The 17392-nt window shown below is 42.1% G+C and overlaps 1 protein-coding gene across 1 annotated transcript in view; it reads left to right on the top strand.

The window, feature by feature from the left end:
- The window catches only part of GPRIN3 (GPRIN family member 3), a 64984-nt gene extending 47818 nt beyond the window's left edge, over positions 1-17166 (top strand). The window contains exon 2 of the mRNA XM_061191730.1: positions 14307-17166. Within this exon, the coding sequence (XP_061047713.1) occupies positions 14421-16769 (2349 nt within the window). The 5' untranslated portion in view covers positions 14307-14420 and the 3' untranslated portion in view covers positions 16770-17166. The remainder of the gene's footprint in view (positions 1-14306) is intronic.
- The last annotated feature ends 226 nt before the right edge of the window (positions 17167-17392 follow it).

Below are 17392 nucleotides of genomic sequence, written 5' to 3' on the forward strand. Positions count from 1 at the left end.
TTTTCACGTCTCTTTTCTCTTACTACTAACAACACTGATGGACTTCTCCCTACCTTCTACGTGGCAGTAGCCTTGTAATTGATCTCCCTAACTGTGGATTCTTTTCGACTAGTCGGTGCAACTTGAAACGTGCTTCCTTTGTAAACTTTCTAATTGTCTCACTGGCCTGTTGGAAAAGCTCTGGTAGCTTCCTACTGCCCACCAAAAAAACCCAAATATGTCAACAAAGCCATTAAAGGGTTTCCAGTCTCACCTGATCTACCATATCAGCTTTTAGCTCCCAATAGCCACTTTTATGGACCTGCGTACCAGTATCGGTTGTTTTGCAGATAGCATCCCATCTGATAAGTCAGGCGCATGCAGGCGCGTACTAGCTGATAAACATTTTTAGTGACACTCCTGCATATGAGTACACTATGTTTAAATTTTCAGGACAACCCACTCTTCCTTGAATAACTGGTATATTTTCCCCATGTCTGCGTCTTTCTTTTTGTGTCTGTGTCTTTCCCCTTTGTACAGTTGAAATCTTCCCTGTCATTCAAGGTCTGACTCAAATTCGTGTAGCACTTTCAGACATTAACAAACAGAAAGAGGATGTAATACGTCTTAAAACAAGAAGAGAGAAATGACGGTGGCATGTGAATGGCTTAAACCAGAAGCCAGAGCTGCCTGGAGCCCAGGTAGGAAAGAATGTCAAGGACTGAGGAGGAGCAGTGATAAGCAATTCCTAGGAAAGCCATGTAAATGCTGTTGAACCAGAGATGTCAGGGCGATTGTAATCCTTCTAAGGCAGCAACGTAGAAGACTACCACAATGGGGCAGGTTTAACCCCAGATTTCTTCCCAGGTATCTAGTGGAGTCTAATTGTATACTGGGGACTCGCGTGCAGAAGTGGTTTAGACAAAGTAAAGAGCTGGTGTAATATCTGAAAACCCAGAGAGTGCATCAAGATAAAACAAGGTCTGAAAGTGCAATGTTCGAGAAAAACATCCTTCCCATTTTTACACCATGAATACTCTTAGCAATGGGAAACCCAAGATTTTAACATGCGTTATAAAATAGGAAACCTCAGGGCTATGGAGTTTGATTTGACAGTAATCGTGTTTCTCCATTCTTACTCTTCTTTGCATGTTTTGCTAAGTTTTACACAGCTGAACCAAGACTATGTTTACAGGGTTTTAAAAGTACAAAAGAATAAAGTTTTAAAAATCACCCATAAAACTACTATATATTGACTCACCATTTTACACATTTCCTTCTAATATTTTTTTCTACGTATGTATTTTCTCTACGTATTATATTAGATATAAATTTCTCGTAGCCTGTAGCATCACAACTTACTGATACAATTGATCAAAATTAGAGAAAATTAGGAATTATGAAAATGATACGTATATTCCTAAGATATTTTTCCTTCCAACTAAAACATTTGAATTTGCATCATTCACTAGCCTTTTGATACAGGGCAGATGTTTTCTTTGAGAATAGAACCACTAGTTGGAATTTTGTAGCCTCTTTCTTATGTAAACTCATAATGGACTCTCAATATTTTTCTACTTCAGCTTTGTTAAAGTGAAGCAAAGCATTTCTAATTAAGAATGTTAAGTGTTTACAATTATTGTTCCCTTTTATAGCTGTCTCACCCATTCCTAATTCAATCGCTCCTTTTTTGTAGTGACCCACCTTTGTCAAGTCTTCCCAAAGCATTCAACTTAGTTTCCAGGAAAAAAAACACTTTTTCCCTTAAGTTATCCTTTTAACGCAATACAGTTGTAGTCAGATGATGGGGTGACAAGAACAAGGGCAACTGGCACAGGCAGGTTCAGGAAGAGCCGCTGACTCTCGGTCTTAATACAATGTAAGTGATAGAAGCAGAGTCAGGCAGGACCGCCAGAGAGAGGGCTACCAGCTACAAGGTTCCATGAGTCGTGAGCCTCACCAGCAAAGCCTACCTTGAGAGTGGAAGGCTCTTTAGCTGGGTGGGGTTAGGTAGAGAGCTTCTGCTGTATAACCCTCCAGTGAGCTTCATGGTTCACAAACACTTACCCGTCATTTTGTTTACTTCCTTAGGCTCAGGTCCCAGAAGTAGAATTATAAGTAAGCTTAGTAGGACTTCAGAAGTGACAGAGTGTGGAAGTCAGAGGACTGGCGATTTAACAATAGGCTGGTCTGGAGGGACCTCATTGGGATGGCGACACATGAGCAAAGACCTACAGAAGCCCTGTGCGATCCCTCCACCTGATTTCACTCCCCTGCCCTCCTACTCAGCTCCCGCTGCCACGCTAAGCTCTTCTCTCTTCCCCACAAGCTCCTGCCTCTGCACTAGTTGTGCCCTCTGCACCTGGAGAACAAAGGATGAGGCACAATGTACAAGGTGCCATTGGTACAACAATGAACAATCTACTACCAGAGACGAGAGATGGGACAATCACTTTGGGTTGATGTGATCAGAAAAGGTCTTAAGGAGATATTATCTTTCCAAAATGCTGTGCAGATTTTCCCCTCTTGCTATCTTTAATGTGCATACATCATGAATTCATTTTTACCTCCCATTTTGTGCTCTTGGACGCAGTAGAGTGTGGGTTCAGACTCACCTGGATTTGAATTCCAACTGTGCCACTTACTGAATGTGCAACTTTGGTGAGCTGGATTTCTCTGAGCCCCAGTTTTCTCATCTGTAAAATAAAGATAATAACCCTCTTTGAAGCTTGCTGGAAGAAAAGTAAGTAACATACGAGGTCTGACAGATGATGAGAGAGGATATCACTGTCAACAAGAGAAATGGATCAGATAGTGAAGGCCATTTTTTAAACTGTGCTAAGGAGCATGTATCTTATTTTATAGGTAATGGGGAACCATTAAAATTGTTTTGCACAGAGAAGTGACATAGTATATGTTTGTTTTAGAAAGACAGCGTGAGCAGGAAGTGGAGGGTACGTTTTTCAGGACTGGCTAAATGAGACCAAGTAGTATGATATGGCACTGTTGTGACATGTGATAAATTCGGTTAAGCCTGGTAGAGATAGAAGAGGTGGATTTGATAACTGGCAATTAAAATATGTTTTCTAAACTTTATGTCTTAACAGGTAGTTGATTCTCAAAATATCGGCAAAATAAATACATTTTTCTTAATCATTTTCATTGATGATTTGACCCAGTTTCCCAGAGTTTGGCTTTAGGTCATCCTTGGATTTATTGTTTGAGGTATATATGATTTGAGGACCAACTGCTCAAGCTACCAAGAATAGGAAAGGAGGGGAAAAAAAGAAATCAACTGATAAAAAGGAGTCAGAGAGTCTGGGAAAAGAAACTTAAGTAAACTTTATTTTGTGGCCCAACAGACATCGCTTTAAAAAGCATTTGTCAGCTGTTGACTTTGAAAAATAATTACATCATCTAGCTTGAAGCTTGTAGATAACCAAAATGGATAAAGAAATTATGGTTTCTTTTTAACTGGTTGCATTCTGGGCTGATCTCCTTGCAGAGCAAAGAGCAGCTGGAAAGAGTGTGGAAGGATAGATCGGCACAAATCCATCACCAGTGATAGAAAAGCTTCAGGGTGCAGGCATGTTCAGTTTTGCCTGGGGGGGGGGACACCAGCTTTTAAATTTTTAATTATTTTTGAATAGGTAATACATTCATATAGTTTAAAATTCAAAAAGTACCAAAGGGTATAGAAGGAAAAGTCTTCCACCCATCCTACCCCCCAGGCACCCAGTTACCTTCCTCTGATAGCAATTTCTTACTTACCCTTGCAGAGATATTTTATGTATATACAAGCAAAAGAGATTCATTTTTCCCTTTTTAATACACTTGGTAGCACAGTAAACATACTGCTCTGTATCTTAGGGTTTTTTCTAACTATCATTGTGTTTTTGTTTTGTTTTATTTGTTGTTTTACTTAACAATATATTTTGGAGGCTACTCCATAGCAATACATAAAGAATTTCGTTGTTATTAAATCCGGCTGCTTGTATATCATTATATGGAAGCGCCATAATTTTTGTAACTAACCACTCCCTATTAAAGGACATTTAGATTACTTCTAATCTTTTGTTATTTCATGCAGTGAATAACCTTGTACATATATCAGTTAGTACATTTATTTATCTATTTTACTCATAAGGTTACCTGAGGAGTACCTAAGGTGGAATTGTTGAGTCAAAGTGTATTTCACCTTGTATTTTTGACCAATAGTGGCAAATTGTTCTCTATAAAAGTTGTATTAATTTGCATTCTCAAAAAAACATTTGCATTCTCACAGGTAGAGTATGAAGAACACTATCTTTAACTTGAGAGCAGAAAACTGTATCGTTAATTCATGTGTACCTGGAGTAAATTCAGAGGGTCTCACATCAACTCACAGGTATTCATTCTGAAGATGTTGCTTTCTATCCAACGTGATAAGTTTGTCTCCTAGATCAGTGGTTCTCAACTGGGGACAGTTTGGCCTCCCAGGAGACATTTGGCAATGTCTGGAGACATTTTTGATTGTCACCACTAGGAGGTGGAGGTGCTGCTAGGATCTAGTGGGTAGAGGCCAGGGATGCTGGGAAACATCCTACAGGCACAGGACAGTCACCTGTCTTTCCTGCCCCACAAAGAGTTATCTGGTCGAAAATGGCGATAGTGCAGAGTAAGGACATCTGCCCTAGATCAATGTCTACATCCTGCTGATGGTATTAAATACATCTTTTACAAAGCTGAGGATCCCTGACTCTGAGACCTAAGGTCTGTGCCAAATAAAATAACGAGTCCTCTGTGCTTCTATAGTACATTTGGTTTTTGTTTCTTCTCCAACATTTATATTGTATTGAAATTAATGATTTATAGGAACTGTGAGCTCCTCAGAAGCATGAATGTATCTTATTTATATTTGTATCCTGAATATCCGGCACAAAGAAAGCACTCAGCTTATTAAATGAATGAATGGATGTTAACAGTACTTTCTAGTTGTCTCAGTGTGACTTAAGGGATTATTTTATTTTTCTCTCACTTCTTTTTTTTAAAATTAGTTTATTTTTTATTTATTTATTTTTGGCTGCGTTGGGTCTTCGTTGCTGCACGCAGGCTTTCTCTAGTTGTGGAGAGCAGGGGCTACTCTTCGTTGCATTACGCGGGCCTCTCATTGCTGTGGCTTCTCTTGTTGCAGAGCATGGGCTCTAGGTGCACGGGCTTTTGTGACACACGGGCTCAGTAGTTGTGGCTCGCGGGCTCTAGAGCGCAGGCTCAGTAGTTGCGGCACACGGGCTTAGTTGCTCCGCGGCATGTGGGATCTTCCTGGACCAGGCCTCGAACCATGTCCCCTGCATTGGCAGGAGGGTTCTTAACCTTTGTGCCACCAGGGAAGCCCTATTTTATTTTTAATCAAAGGCCATTTTTTTACTCTTATTTGCTTACTTTCTCCTAATTTCAAATGTCCAGTTTTCTTTAGACTGACGCAAGTAATTTTTTCTAGCCAACAGAGGAATTGTACCAGGAAGTGTCAGCTGAATAAGAAACATGGGCCTCTCCCCTGACTTAAACTTCTGTAAACTGTGGTTTATTACCACAGCATTAGTCACTTAATTATATACTAGCTTGCTCATTTATAGCTTCTGATTGAATTTGTCTCGTCTCCTCAAATGGATTGAAATCTCCTGAAGGGCAAAAATCAAAAATTGTAAGGACCTCAGTGAGGCCTAACTTAGTACTTCACAGTCTATAAAGCAGGAGAGCGACAGGTTGTTTAATTCTCTCTCTTTTTTGTTAATCACAATTCAGACCAAACCCAAAGAAGATCCCAACCTCAGCAAAGAAACTCTTCCTTCTCAAGAGCACCCCAGATTCTCCCAGACGCTCGGGTCCTCCTTCCTTACCAACAGTAGAAGAGCCAGGCGCAGGGCCCTGAGGGATCCGTCTGCTTCCTGACTTAGCCTTCTCCCACCTCCCCACCTCGTTCCCCAGGAGAGAAGAGCCCCGACTGACCGTGCACAGCTCTCTTTTCACGTCTGTGTCCATCACTAGACATGCTGCCACCAGACACTTTCCCAACTCAGCAGGACTAAAGGCCCCAGTGTGACTTGAGCTAAACACAGAAATCACTCGTAAGCTTTCCTCCCACTGCCCGCTAGCAGGGGTCTCCACTTAGCGGCCCCCTCCAGGCCCACCACACCTGGGCAGGCACGGGGCCTGAAGGACAGCGGGTGGAGCCAAGGCCTTGTTTTAATGAGAATCCCCTGGTGTGGGTGGGGAAAGGGCATCAGCGGACCACCAAGGTCGGAGAGAACTAAGCAAGGGCAAGAATCCTTGCTTGTAAGGCTCAGTGGCGCTAAATAGATCCTGCAGAAAATTGGGATGCGGGGCAGCTTTGATCCCATCTGAGTTTAAAATGCAAATACAAAAAAAATGCAAAAGCCGAACTGCTGGGTTTATTTCCAATGGCTTGGTGTTTAACTACCATTTAGCCCTGAGATCCTGTTGCTTTCTCTTTCCCATTAAAATAAGCTTGCAGTTGAAGACCTTCAAAGCTGAGTTGTGAGAGAAAAGGAAAACATTCAGATTTGAATATCTATCAGGCAAACCGAGTAAATGATAAGAGACAGCTTGATGAGGGAAGGTAAAGAAATAGCAAAACTTAAATATTTTAATCGTCTCTTCCCTAGAAGAGTTCAAGTTTAAAAAATACCGATTTCAAGGCCTTTTTAAAACAGCAACTTTGATATCTAGCTATGAATTATCTCCACAGGTGAGGAAAGTGGAGCTATTGAGGGGTTAATTTTTGAAGGTTACTAAAACCTGAGTCGACTTTGCTGAGAAAGAACCCAAAAGGTCACATTTCCCACATGATCTAAAAAGAATAGAGCTCACTATTGTGTTGATTTTCAAGGTAGCTAAAACTTTCCTCTTCAAATGATAGTCTTTGGGCAGGGGTTTGGGCGAACATATAGTAAACTTATTTAAGTGTTAGAACGTTTAATTTGGACTCTCTAGAAAGAGATTGCATAGTTTCTACCTTCTTAGGTAAATGATGCCAAAATAATAATTTTTAAGTAATAATAATTCCCGATTGTGTATCTGTTATTTTCCGAGAACCATGCAGAGTATTTAACTTATTTAAGCTCTATAACAACTCTTTGAGGCAGGTAAATTCCATTTTGTGACATTTTCCAGTGCCTTAGACAAAAGAATACTAACGTGCAGTCTTGGAAAGGTTTCCAGACATGAACCTCCTAAAATTATCTGCAAACATGTATGTGTGTGTGCACATGTGCGTTTCTATCGAGAGTCCATGGTTTTCATCACCTTCTCAGAAAACTCTGTGGCCCTTAAAACATCCAAATTGGATTAATCATTATGAAGATCAGGAACTTCTGTGTTGCCTAGTCTACCTCTATTAGCTTGAACAAGTAAATGGTTTCAAGGCTATATTTTCTGAGTTTTCTCTTGTTTCCCTCATTGATGATGCTTCTTGCCCAGGTCCCTGAGTTTGCCTCCAGAAAAAATGCCCGTCTCTGCCCTGTGTCAAATTGGTTAACAACGTGGACTCTGGAGCCAGATGGTCTGGATTTAAATCTGGTCTCTCCCACTTACTGCTTGCATGACTTTGCCTCAGTTTCCAGCTCTGCAAGGTGGAACTCAGAGTAGGACCATGCCCCTAAAGTTGTTCTGAGGGTTAAATAGTTCGTATAAAGAACAGTGTTTGGAATACAGAAAGCAATAAGTGCTTGCTGTACTGTGTGCTTCTAATCTGTTGTGAATTTAGAAGCCGTCTGTTCAAATCATATTTGACGAAAAGGGAGGATATATTTGGGGTCTTCAAGCTTCTTAAGGCCCTTCTTACTTCTCGGTTTTTGTCCAGCCCTGCTTACCATGGAATTCAGTGAGACAACAAGCCAGGTATTTGTTTTTCTAAAACACTGTGGAACAAAAGAAGAACTGAATAGGGAAGGGACGCAGTGTGTTTCTCACAAGCCTTTATTAAAGTAGCCATTATAACTGAAAGTCCACGACACTGTTGCTGGCACTAAGCAAAGCGGCCGCCTGTCTCTTCAGCCCTTCTGATTTGCTTTAGATGCAGTTCGAAGGGAAGAACCAATTTTTTCAGCTGGTATCTTTGAAGAGTGCATTTGAGGCAGCTATTAGCGTGAGGGTATGATTTTTTTTAAAGAAAGAAGAAGCAACTGCTTTTCCCAGCCTGTGGGTGTTTCCTGGGATTGAATCACCTCCCCTTAAAACTAAACTGGCAGGATCTGCTGGGTTCAGAATGCAAATGATCCAGGCAAACGTTCCCGATTAAAGGAGGCAAATAAAATTGGATTAAATAGGATACCAGATGACATTTTTTCTTTATCCTTTTCTTGAGGATTAATAGTCTCTTAGGTTTCACCTCACTCTTCTCTAAGGGTCTTTGTACCATCCATCTGAAGGCTGCTGTCCGATGGGTGGAGACGGGGATACCAAGGTCCCTGTAACACTTTCCTAATGTCACTAAAGAGATTTGATGACATCCTGGAGCCCTTGTTCTAGTAGTGCAGCTGTTATGAAGTGGGCGAAGGTAATTGCTGCCCACTGGGTTATCACCGTGACCTGCAGGGTAACAGCATCTTGCTGGTCCGGAACTGCCAAGCCTCTCTCCATTCTTTCTGTCTAATGCTCTTCCCACCGGAGCAGCTTTGGAGCAAGTCACAAAGGGCTGAGATTCCCTGCTACCTGTCTTATTAAGCAAGGGTGTCTGTTATGAAAATAGGCAGCGTGGCAGCGTAGTGGAACCTACTATTTTCCGAATGAGCAGAGGTGGTGTCAGCTTTCAACAGGCCGGGCTTTTCATAAAGTGACCAGTTATGAATGCCACTGTAGTCGGTGTCAGTACCATCCAGGCTGCTGCTAAGTTGCAAACGACTTACAAAAAGAAGTTTCCCTCTCCTTTGAAGATAGATGGATGATAGATGATAGATAGATAGAGAGAGAGAGAGAGAGAGATAGATATAGATAGATGATAGATAGATAGATAGATATAGATAGATGATAGATAGGTAGATAGATATAGATAGATGATAGATAGATAGATATAGATAGATGATAGATAGATAGATATAGATAGATGATAGATAGATATAGATAGATGATAGATGATAGATAGATATAGATAGATGATAGATAGATAGATAGATAGATAGATAGATAGATAGATAGATATAGATAGATGATTGATAGATAGATAGATATACTTTTTTTCTTTCCATTTTCTTTCCAGAGTTACAGATAATAAGGAAGCACATAGAAGGGGCCCAGGCATTACCATTCATTAGAGTTCAGTTCAACTGGAATTAGATGTATTCAGCCTTGAGTAGGTGACTTAATCTCTGAACCTCAGTTTCCTTCCCTGTAAAAAGTCGTTAATGTGTACCCTGCAGGCTTGCTGCATTGCTGGAACAAGGCTTTAAATCTTTGCTCACAATTTTAAAGGCAAAAGTGCCAAAGGGACCTGCTGTCAAGAATCCAGTTCCCGTCAGACTTAAAGACAAACTCACTTAGAGATACCGTTAGCTTCTGTGGGATCCATGCCCAATTCAGAAAGAAGTCATAATGCTCCAGAGAGTCTTAAAAGAAATTCCCTATTTGCTGATGCTGATGAGAAGGCAAGGACTCCTTCCTTTAGCAAACTTGAGTCACACTCCTCTGAGCCCACTTCTTAATTAGGCCTCAGTCTTGGGCTTCCCTGTCTGCCCTTGCAGAGTCCAGTGTTAGCAAGAAGCCTGCTAAGCCAGTGTAGAGAGAATACTCCCACCCATGGTATCTGATCATTCTCAATATCCAATCAAATTCCTCCTCCTTCACCATCCCCCAGGTGATATCTGATCACCTGACCTGCCTTCTGCAATAATCCCCCTATCCTTGATGTCTCTTCTTAATCATTTTGCATCCACTGACAAACCTACCCCTTGGTTATAAATCCCCACACATTCTTGTGTACATATTTGGAGTTGAGCTCAATCTTTCTGAATCTTCCTTATCATTTTAACAAGTATAAGAATAATTTTTTCTTTTAACAGAGATCAAAGCTTAAATATGAGGTTTTTTAAAGAGGCTAACACAATGCCAAACTGTCCACAGAGGACTGAAAATTAGGTTGGGAAGTCTACTGTGTCAGTGCACTTACAACAAAGCTCTCAAACTGAGCTGCCCATTGGAGCCGGGGGAAGTTATGTGAAGGAGTGAAGCAGGCTAGGTGAGGAATGGGCAATCTGGAGTCAGGAGCGTCCCTGCCCTCTAGAGGGACTGCCCTTATCTGCGCCACCTAGTGTTGCTACCTGGAAATGCATACCTTCTGAGTTTTTTTTTAAGAGAAGCAAGAAGAGAGAAATCTGGATTTTTATGAAAGATCAATTCAATGGACAAAGAAAGAAAAGAAAGGGAAGGAAAGAGGAAAAGGGCAAGGAGAGAGGGGAAGAGGAAGGGGAGGGAAGGGAAGGGAAAATCACACAGGACACACACACAGACCTGCAGAAGGAATTTATTCAGTCTGTGGATCACCTGTTTGCAACCTCATTTTTAAGTGTTATTAAATCTTATCACAATGGACTCCCGTTGCTTTTAAAGACTTTTACTCCTCACTCTAAGCCACCAAGTAATTACATTTTTTAAATGACCTATTTGTCCAACCTATTAGAGACTATAGATTTCTGCTGTTTGGCTGGAGAGGAGAGGGGCAGATGAGGGAGGGCTGCTTCTTGAGCTTAGGCAGTCTTTCCGGGGCTCCTGGAGGTGCTGTGACAATCACAATAGCAGATATGTTTTGAGTAGTGTTGATTTCCTATCTACCCTTGAATCAAGAGATTTCGAATTACAGGTGATAGCCAAGCAATCTGGGCTTTTCTTCTTGATTCTTTTTTTTTTTTAAATAAATTTATTTATTATTTATTTTTGGCTGCGTTGGGTCTTTGTTGCTGCACACGGGCTTTCTCTAGTTGCGGCGAGCGGGGGCCACTCTTCGTTGTGGTGCGCGGGCTTCTCATTGCGGTGGCTTCTCGTTGCGGAGCACGGGCTCTAGAGCGCAGGCTCAGTAGCTGTGGCACACGGGCTTAGTTGTTCCGCGGCATGTGGGATCTTCCCGGACCAGGGCTCGAACCCGTGTCCCCTGAACTGGCAGGCAGATTCTTAACCACTGCACCATCAGGGAAGTCCCTCTTCTTGATTCTTGAATTGATGGATAATTTAGCCACTATTAACAAAGCAAATAAAAGAAAACATCCTTTCAAAAATAAACCAGTACAATCAGCTCTCTGTGGGAAATGGGGGTAAACTCAGTGACTTCTGGGAGTTTAATGAAGTCCCTCATCTTTTCTAAGTCTTTCAGCTTTCAGTTGCTGAACTCTGAGGTGCTCGTATTTTACAGTCCTCTTTGGCAAGCCAGGCTTCTTGGCTCCAGCCGAATAACACAGGAGATGTTCTGTCCTCCTGGGTTTATTAGACCTTCCAGCTTTTAGTAGCAGGTGGCCAATGTACTTGTTTTTAATTGTCTAGACCTGGATTACAGATACATAAAATCTCAAAGATAAGATACAACCATGTTCTTATTTCTAAAAATAGCACTCTTTTACATTGTGTTTTCATTAATATTTCATGCCACGGGTTAAATTTTTTTATTATTTTGAAGTTTGGCAGGGCTTAATAATGGCCATTTTGGAGGGAAATGGAATCAATTAACACCTTTTTGTGCGCAAGACCCTGCGCTGTGTCCTGTGGAGTGAACAGAAAAGAATCAATAAGCTAGTTCCCTTACCTCCTGAGACTTGAAGGACTTTGGGAGAAATGAGGCATTTATACAAGTAACAGCGGTAGAAAAACAGTACATAGAAAGCACAATACGAAGGACGCAGATGACCATAGCTGTAGGATTTTGAAAAGAGAGAGAGACTTTATGACCTGAAAGGCCTTAGAAGGCTTTCAGAAAGGATATGGGCTTTAAGTGGGGCTTTGAAGAATGGGTAGGCTTTCTGAGGATAAGGGGCTCAGAGAGAGGACTAAAGGTACAATAAAGACAGGTGCAAAAGAGGGAGAGGAAAGATGGGCTTGCGCCACAACAAGTGATTGCAATAGAAAACTCCAGAAAGGAAGAAAGGGAATATAAACCTGGGGACAGGGTTTGAATGAGCAGAAAGCTGTCAAGACCAAGAATATTTAACCCATTAATATGAATAATGAAGTTAGAAGGAAGAGCTGGTTTGGGGAAGAAGATAAGTGGGATTAATTGTTAGGTGTCATATGATAGATCAGCCAAATAACATTGAACCAAAATATAAAATTATTTATTTTCAAAATCTGGGCCCAACCAGATTTGCCTTTGCCTTACTTTGACCCTAAAGCTGAAGTTAAGATTGTGCTGTTTGATTTATTATCCAACACATGCAAAACAGTAGGATCTTTGATTTTTGGATCTGGAGGAGTCCTTAGAAATCACATAATTCATTTCACCAATGAGTTAATTTGGGGTGCGGAAAGATTAAGTGATTCCCATGAGGTCACAGAACCTATGAGTGATAGAGGTAATATTAAAACAGTCATCTACTAATTTCTGAACCATTGCTGGAGTCTGGTTTTCCTTTCTAAAAAATGTTTATGCATAAACACATGAATAAATTTTCATAAATACTTTAAAAAATTCAGATATACTTTTTAAAATATACTTTTAAAATCCAAAATACTTCTGGATACCTCCATCTCTTTTTCCCTGTTTCCAAAGTCATCACACTCCCTCCATTTACCACCTAATATGTCTCATTCTGTATATTTTTAGAATTTATATAATCATACACAAACATATCTGTACACACCCACATAACACATACATATGTAGTGTTTTAGGTCATTGTTTTACAGAAATGAAAACATATATATTCTTTTCTGTACCTTGCTTTTCTCATTCAACCATACCTTGGGGAAATTTCTCCCAAGTGAAAAGTTATAGTCTAATTAACTGTTTATTTTAATGGTTGTATAATGCTCTACCATAGAACTTTGTCATGATTTACTCTGCCTTTCCACCTAATCAAGGAGATCAGTTTATTCTGAATTTTTTGTCTCCACAAATAGTACTTCAATAAACATACTTGTATGTATAGCTACATATGCTGGTATTTTATTTCTATGGATAGGATCACTGGGTCAAGGACGTGTGTATTTTTAGTTTTAAAAGCTAAACTGCTTCCCTAAGAAAGCTGCAGCAATACACATTTGCACATACAATTAATGAAAATACTTCCCTTCACTAGATCGCCCCAGGCCATGGTGTTACAATATTTTTTTTTAAGTTTTTGCAAGTGCAATTGGTGTAGAGTAAAATCTCATTGTTACTTTATTTGCATTTCTTTGAGTACAAATGAATTTGATCATCTTTTCATAAGATTGTTGGCTATTGGATTTCCTATCTTGCAAACTGTTCCTTCATATTCTTTATCCATTTTTCCAGTGGATTATTTTGTCTCCTTGTACGTTTTTAAGAGCTTCTGCTATATTACAGATATTTTTGCCTGTCCTCTAGGGTTACAAACATTTTTAAACCTATCGTATCTGTTCGTCATCTTTTGCCATGCAAAAGTTTTGTCATTTTTTAAGTCACCTATGCTGATGTTTTCTCTCATAGTTTTTGTATTTTCTGCCTTGCCAAAAGAAGCCTACCTACCCTGCCCCTAGATTATATTTATGATCCTACATTTTCTTAACAGGATTATTTATTTAATTAATTATTTTATATTTTAACCTTTAATCTCTCTAAGTCCATCTAAGATTTATTTTTGGAAGTGGTGTAAGATAAAGATCTAGTTTTCTTTTCTTCTGGTTGAATAGTTTGCCAGCCCCTTATATTAAATAACCCATCCTTTTGTCACCAAATTGAAATGCCTTTTTTGTCATATATTAAATCCTCATTTATATCTGGATCTATTTCTAGATATTCTATTCCACATATCTGTTTAGGCCTATTTCAATACTTATTCATTTGATTACAGTAGCTTTATAGGATTTTCTGATATCTGGTAAATCGGATTACTCAAATGAGGTAATTATCAAGTGCGTAGGTAAATACGTTAAAAACCTATTTGCTGGACAGCAATGGGATGCAAGCAGAAACTAATATATCAGAATAATACCTGTATAATTAAAATAATTTTTCCAGAATCTTTCTTCCCAAGATCTATTTTTATATCAACAGATATGGGAAGAAAAGTTTTCATGGGCTTATGAGTTCTTACACAAGTGACAATTTGGTGTAGTTTCCATCCGCAAATGCTGTACTGTATTAATGGTACTGTTTCCTTGATTCACAGATTGGTCCTTCAGAGGAACCGTCTCTGATTGCATCTTCCCTCTGACCTACGACCGCTTCCCAGTGGGAGTGCTGCTGAGGGGAGAGCTCTGAGATTTTCCCGAAGAGAAATTCCATGGGGACTGTACCTGACCCTCTGAGATCGGCTAAAACGTCCCTGATTGCAGCTTCTGGAAAAGAAGAGGACCTAGGAGAGGTTCAGGCCGCTTCACCTCGGCCTCAACCAGCCCTCCTGGGTAGGAACACCAATGGCCTTTCCGGCACTCCTGCAGAGCCAGACCTCAGTCCCAGGACGGCTGCTGAGGCCCTGATGCAGGCCAGTGAGCATGAGACCACACAGCCAGCCATGTCATCTGCTGGCATTGTCAGTGAGGTGGGGAAAGCATCTCCCACGCTCAACTCTCCTGGCAATACCCAGCTGCCAGGGAGCGGGGAGCCCGCAGCACCAGCCCCACGCTCTGCAGCAGGAAAGGATCTGATACACGTAACATTTACTGTGCCAGCCAATCAACACGCCCACCCGGCCATCCCAGGGGACCAGCCCAACTCCAGCCTCCCATCAGGACCTGAAGACACTCTGGTGAAACCACAGAGAACTGCAGATGGAGAGCAAGCTGAGAAGTCAAGTTGTCCGGTGGCAGGGATCCGTGGCAAAGACCAGGTGCCCCCTTATTTTCCTTCTCAAGAAACAATCCCGGGAAGGGTGCAACCTGCAGATACAGCAGCCGGGGCGCTCAGTCCTGCCTCTGCTCCTGTAGGGGGACCTGAAGGGGAAAGGCAGCGAGCCGTCTGCGGTTCCCAGACAAGGTCCTGTGACTCTCCAGCCAGAGAAGTTAGATGTTCAGAGAACAAACCACCCTCTCCCACGACCTCAGACCCCCAGGCCGTGACTTCGGTGGCACCTCAACCATCCCACCTCCCTAGCGGAGGGTCCATGTTTCCTCCAGATCCAGAGAAGATGCTGCCGCCAGCCCAGCCTCAGGGGTCAAGGTTCAGAGAAGTGAGTACGATGACCAACCAAGCTGAAAATGAGATCAAGCAAGTTCCCCCCAGGGCTCAGCAAGATGCTGAGGTGCAGGCGGTGGCGAGTGTCGAGAGCAGATCCGTGTCCACCAGCCCCAGCATTCTCACTGCGTTCTTAAAAGAAACCCCCGCTCCAGAGCAGTTCGAACAAGAGCAGCTGCGTGTCGTCTGCCGCGGCAGTGGCCGCGTAAGCCACACATTGGAGCTGTCTGCAAGCACCCCAGCCCCCCGGGAGGCGGGTCAGTGCCTTGGCATCACGCCAGAGGTGCACATCCAGCCAGCTGCAGCTGTTTCTGCAGCTTTCCGGGGGGAAGGTACATCAGTGAGCCTACCGGCTGAGGTCCTTAAAAGCTCATCAATCAATGTGGCATCCAGTAATGCTCAGGCTACATGTAAAGAAGATGGGAGGTCAGCAGGAATGACCCAGGTGGGGCAAGAGCCCGCCTCTAGACAGCTTTGGGGTACTAATTCTACCTCCCTGAAAGCTAGCCTCAGTGACCAGATTTCTATCAGTGCAGGATGTCAAGCTGAAACAAGTCACGGATTAGGGAAATTTGAAACGAAGCCATCTGAGTTTGCAGCGGAAACCACCAATGGCCACAAACCAGACCCAGACTGGAAACTCTCCAACTCTTGTGGCCCTGCCAGCAGAGCTGACCAGTCCGGGAACTTGGATCTCACGAATCAAGGGGACGCAAGAGAGAAGAAGCTTGCATCTCCTCAGATAGTAAGAGAACAAGAATCTCCTGGCATCGATATCCTGGACCCGAGGGCAAGGGCAGAGGCCAAAACCGTACTGCTCAATCCTAAATCTCCAGAAAGTAGAGGCACCGCCTCAGCTGCGAGTCCTACACCCTCCCCAGTTAGAAGGAGCCAGGAGGGCAGCGTGGAAGAAAACAGACAGCCCAAGACAGCCACCAGCCTAAGCCTGCCGTCTGACTCGATGGGGGACTCCAGTCCCGGTTCTGGCAAGAGAACCCCTTCTCGCTCCGTCAAAGCCAGTCCCCGCCGGGCCAGCCGGGTCAGCGAGTTCCTCAAGGAGCAGAAGTTAAACGTGACGGCAGCTGCCGCCCAGGTGGGACTCACTCCGGGAGAGAAGAAAAAGCACCTGGGTGCTGACTCCAGGCTGCAGTTGAAACAGTCCAGGCGTGTCCGGGACGTGGTGTGGGACGAGCAGGGCATGACCTGGGAGGTGTACGGCGCTTCCCTGGACCCAGAGTCCCTGGGCGTCGCCATCCAGAACCATTTACAACGACAAATCAGGGAACACGAGAAATTAATCAAAGCTCAAAACAGCCAGAGCCGGAGATCCATCTCCTCGGATACTTCTTCAAATAAAAAGCTCAAAGGCAGGCAGCCCAGTGTTTTGCAGTCCATGTTGCAGAACTTTCGACGGCCCAACTGCTGCGTTCGTCCCGCTCCTTCCTCTGTATTAGATTGAAAAGGAACATGTACGGGAGCCCTTGTATACTTTTACGGTCTTCATAGATACCCCTCTGTCTATGTCAAAGCTTACTTAGTGTTTTCTGAGAGACCAGGAAGAGAAAGCATTAACTTGAGGAAACTGCTATTAAGGATTGTGGCGTCCTTTGATTGGGGGGGGTCCATAAATAATACATCATTTCAGCTTGAAAGAAAGAAAAGAAGCAAGCTTCACTGAAGGTTTACGGCCTTCATTAAAAGGAAAAAACATTCAGTGGGTTTTTTAATATAATGTTGCTTATAGAATAACATGATCATTACACGTGTCAATTTGTATTACTCACTCAATTTATCACACTGTGGTATTTCCATTAAAATCCCTGCTTTATATTAAAAATAGCAAAAACACTCTTAGCAAAAACACGGTTATATTTTCTAGTCCATTGCAATAAGAATGCTGATACCACACAAAATTCAAGTAGGTGATGAGAAATATCATGTAAAAAATGGAAACAAATTTGACTCATTCCTCGGCCAGAAGATAATAAATAAAAGCATTTAAATGCATAAAATGCCAAATATGAAGTAATATTTGTAAACATCTGCAGATAACCCTTTATATGAACCTTGTTATAACCGTTA

This window comes from Eubalaena glacialis, chromosome 5 (genome assembly GCF_028564815.1).
Source record: "Eubalaena glacialis isolate mEubGla1 chromosome 5, mEubGla1.1.hap2.+ XY, whole genome shotgun sequence".
Classification (NCBI taxonomy): Eukaryota; Metazoa; Chordata; class Mammalia; order Artiodactyla; family Balaenidae; genus Eubalaena; species Eubalaena glacialis.